The 1,132-nt window shown below is 73.2% G+C and overlaps 1 protein-coding gene across 1 annotated transcript in view; it reads left to right on the top strand.

The window, feature by feature from the left end:
• The window catches only part of TMEM8C (transmembrane protein 8C), a 7,728-nt gene extending 7,510 nt beyond the window's left edge, over positions 1-218 (top strand). Inside the window, exon 3 of the mRNA XM_012721187.1 lies at positions 69-218. Within this exon, the coding sequence (XP_012576641.1) occupies positions 69-218 (150 nt within the window). The remainder of the gene's footprint in view (positions 1-68) is intronic.
• The last annotated feature ends 914 nt before the right edge of the window (positions 219-1,132 follow it).

The following is a 1,132-nucleotide window of genomic DNA, read 5'->3' on the forward strand; positions in this document are numbered from 1 at the left end:
GCACGAGGGGCACCCCCCTCTGGCGGCGCCCGGGCGGGCGGGAGCTGCAGCCGCCGTCCCGCCCGCAGGACTGGGACTACACCTACGTGCACAGCTTCTACCACTGCGCCCTGGCCATGTCCTTCGCGCTGCTGCTGCCCAAGCTGAACAAGAAGGCGGGCGGCGCGGGCGCCCCGGCCAAGCTGGACTGCTCCACGCTCTGCTGCGCCTGCGTCTGACTGCGCCCCCCGCCGGCCGGCCGGCCAGTGGGGAGGGCCTTCTGGCCCGGGACGGGGCCGGCCACCGCTCCTCCCCGCCAGCCCCGCCCGCGCCCGGGGCGAAGGCGCTCGCCAGTCTGTCCCGCGAAGGGCCCTGCTGTCCAGCGTCTCTTGGTCCTTCTGCCTTGCCTCACTGCCCGCCAGGCCCTCCGTTTTATTAGAAATGCCTGCACCCCTCTTCTGCACGTCCGAGCCGCACCCCAGCTCCCCTCGCCCCGGGGGCCGTCTGGGCCCGTCCGTCCTCGCTGTTGTAAACAGTCCCACAGACGCCCTGGACAGCCGCGGGGGGCCAGGCGCCCGCCCCCCCGGCTTCTGCTCAGCAGGCAAATAACCGGCCAGCCTCAGATGGGTGAGGGGAAGCGAAGGGAAGGCCAGCAGTCACCGGCCACCGAGGGGCATCGGGCGCCGCCGGCGCTCCCCGAGAGCCGCGGCCGACACCTCAGCCACTCAGCTGAGCCCCTGGGGGGCTGGGGGCCGCGCTGGGGGCCCCAGCTACACAGATCGCATCTGAGGAGAGAGGAGTTAGGGAGTGGGGCTCTCCTGGCGCACCCCGCCACGCAGAGACTGACATGGTCACGCCTTTTTGAAAAGCGCCCAGAGCCGCGTGAAGTCAGCCTGTCCCAAGGCCGCACGGGGAGCAGGCGCGTGCTGCAGAGCTGGCCCGGCCCGCGGGCTTCTCCGCCCAGAAGCCCCAGCCCATCGGGCTGAAAGCTGCCCGCTCCGGTCCTCCCCACGGCCTGTCTGCACGCTGGTGCCGCCGTCTCTGTCCCGTGCCCGCAGCCTGGAAGCGCCCCTCAGCGGGCGGGGCTGGGGCCCTCTGGCCGGCCGCCAGCTCCTCGGCTGCCCTTCCTGGCGCTCCCCACGGAGCCCCGCGG

The sequence above is a fragment of the Condylura cristata genome, unplaced genomic scaffold (assembly GCF_000260355.1).
Source record: "Condylura cristata isolate star-nosed mole 26May11 unplaced genomic scaffold, ConCri1.0 scaffold00006, whole genome shotgun sequence".
NCBI classification, from domain to species: domain Eukaryota; kingdom Metazoa; phylum Chordata; class Mammalia; order Eulipotyphla; family Talpidae; genus Condylura; species Condylura cristata.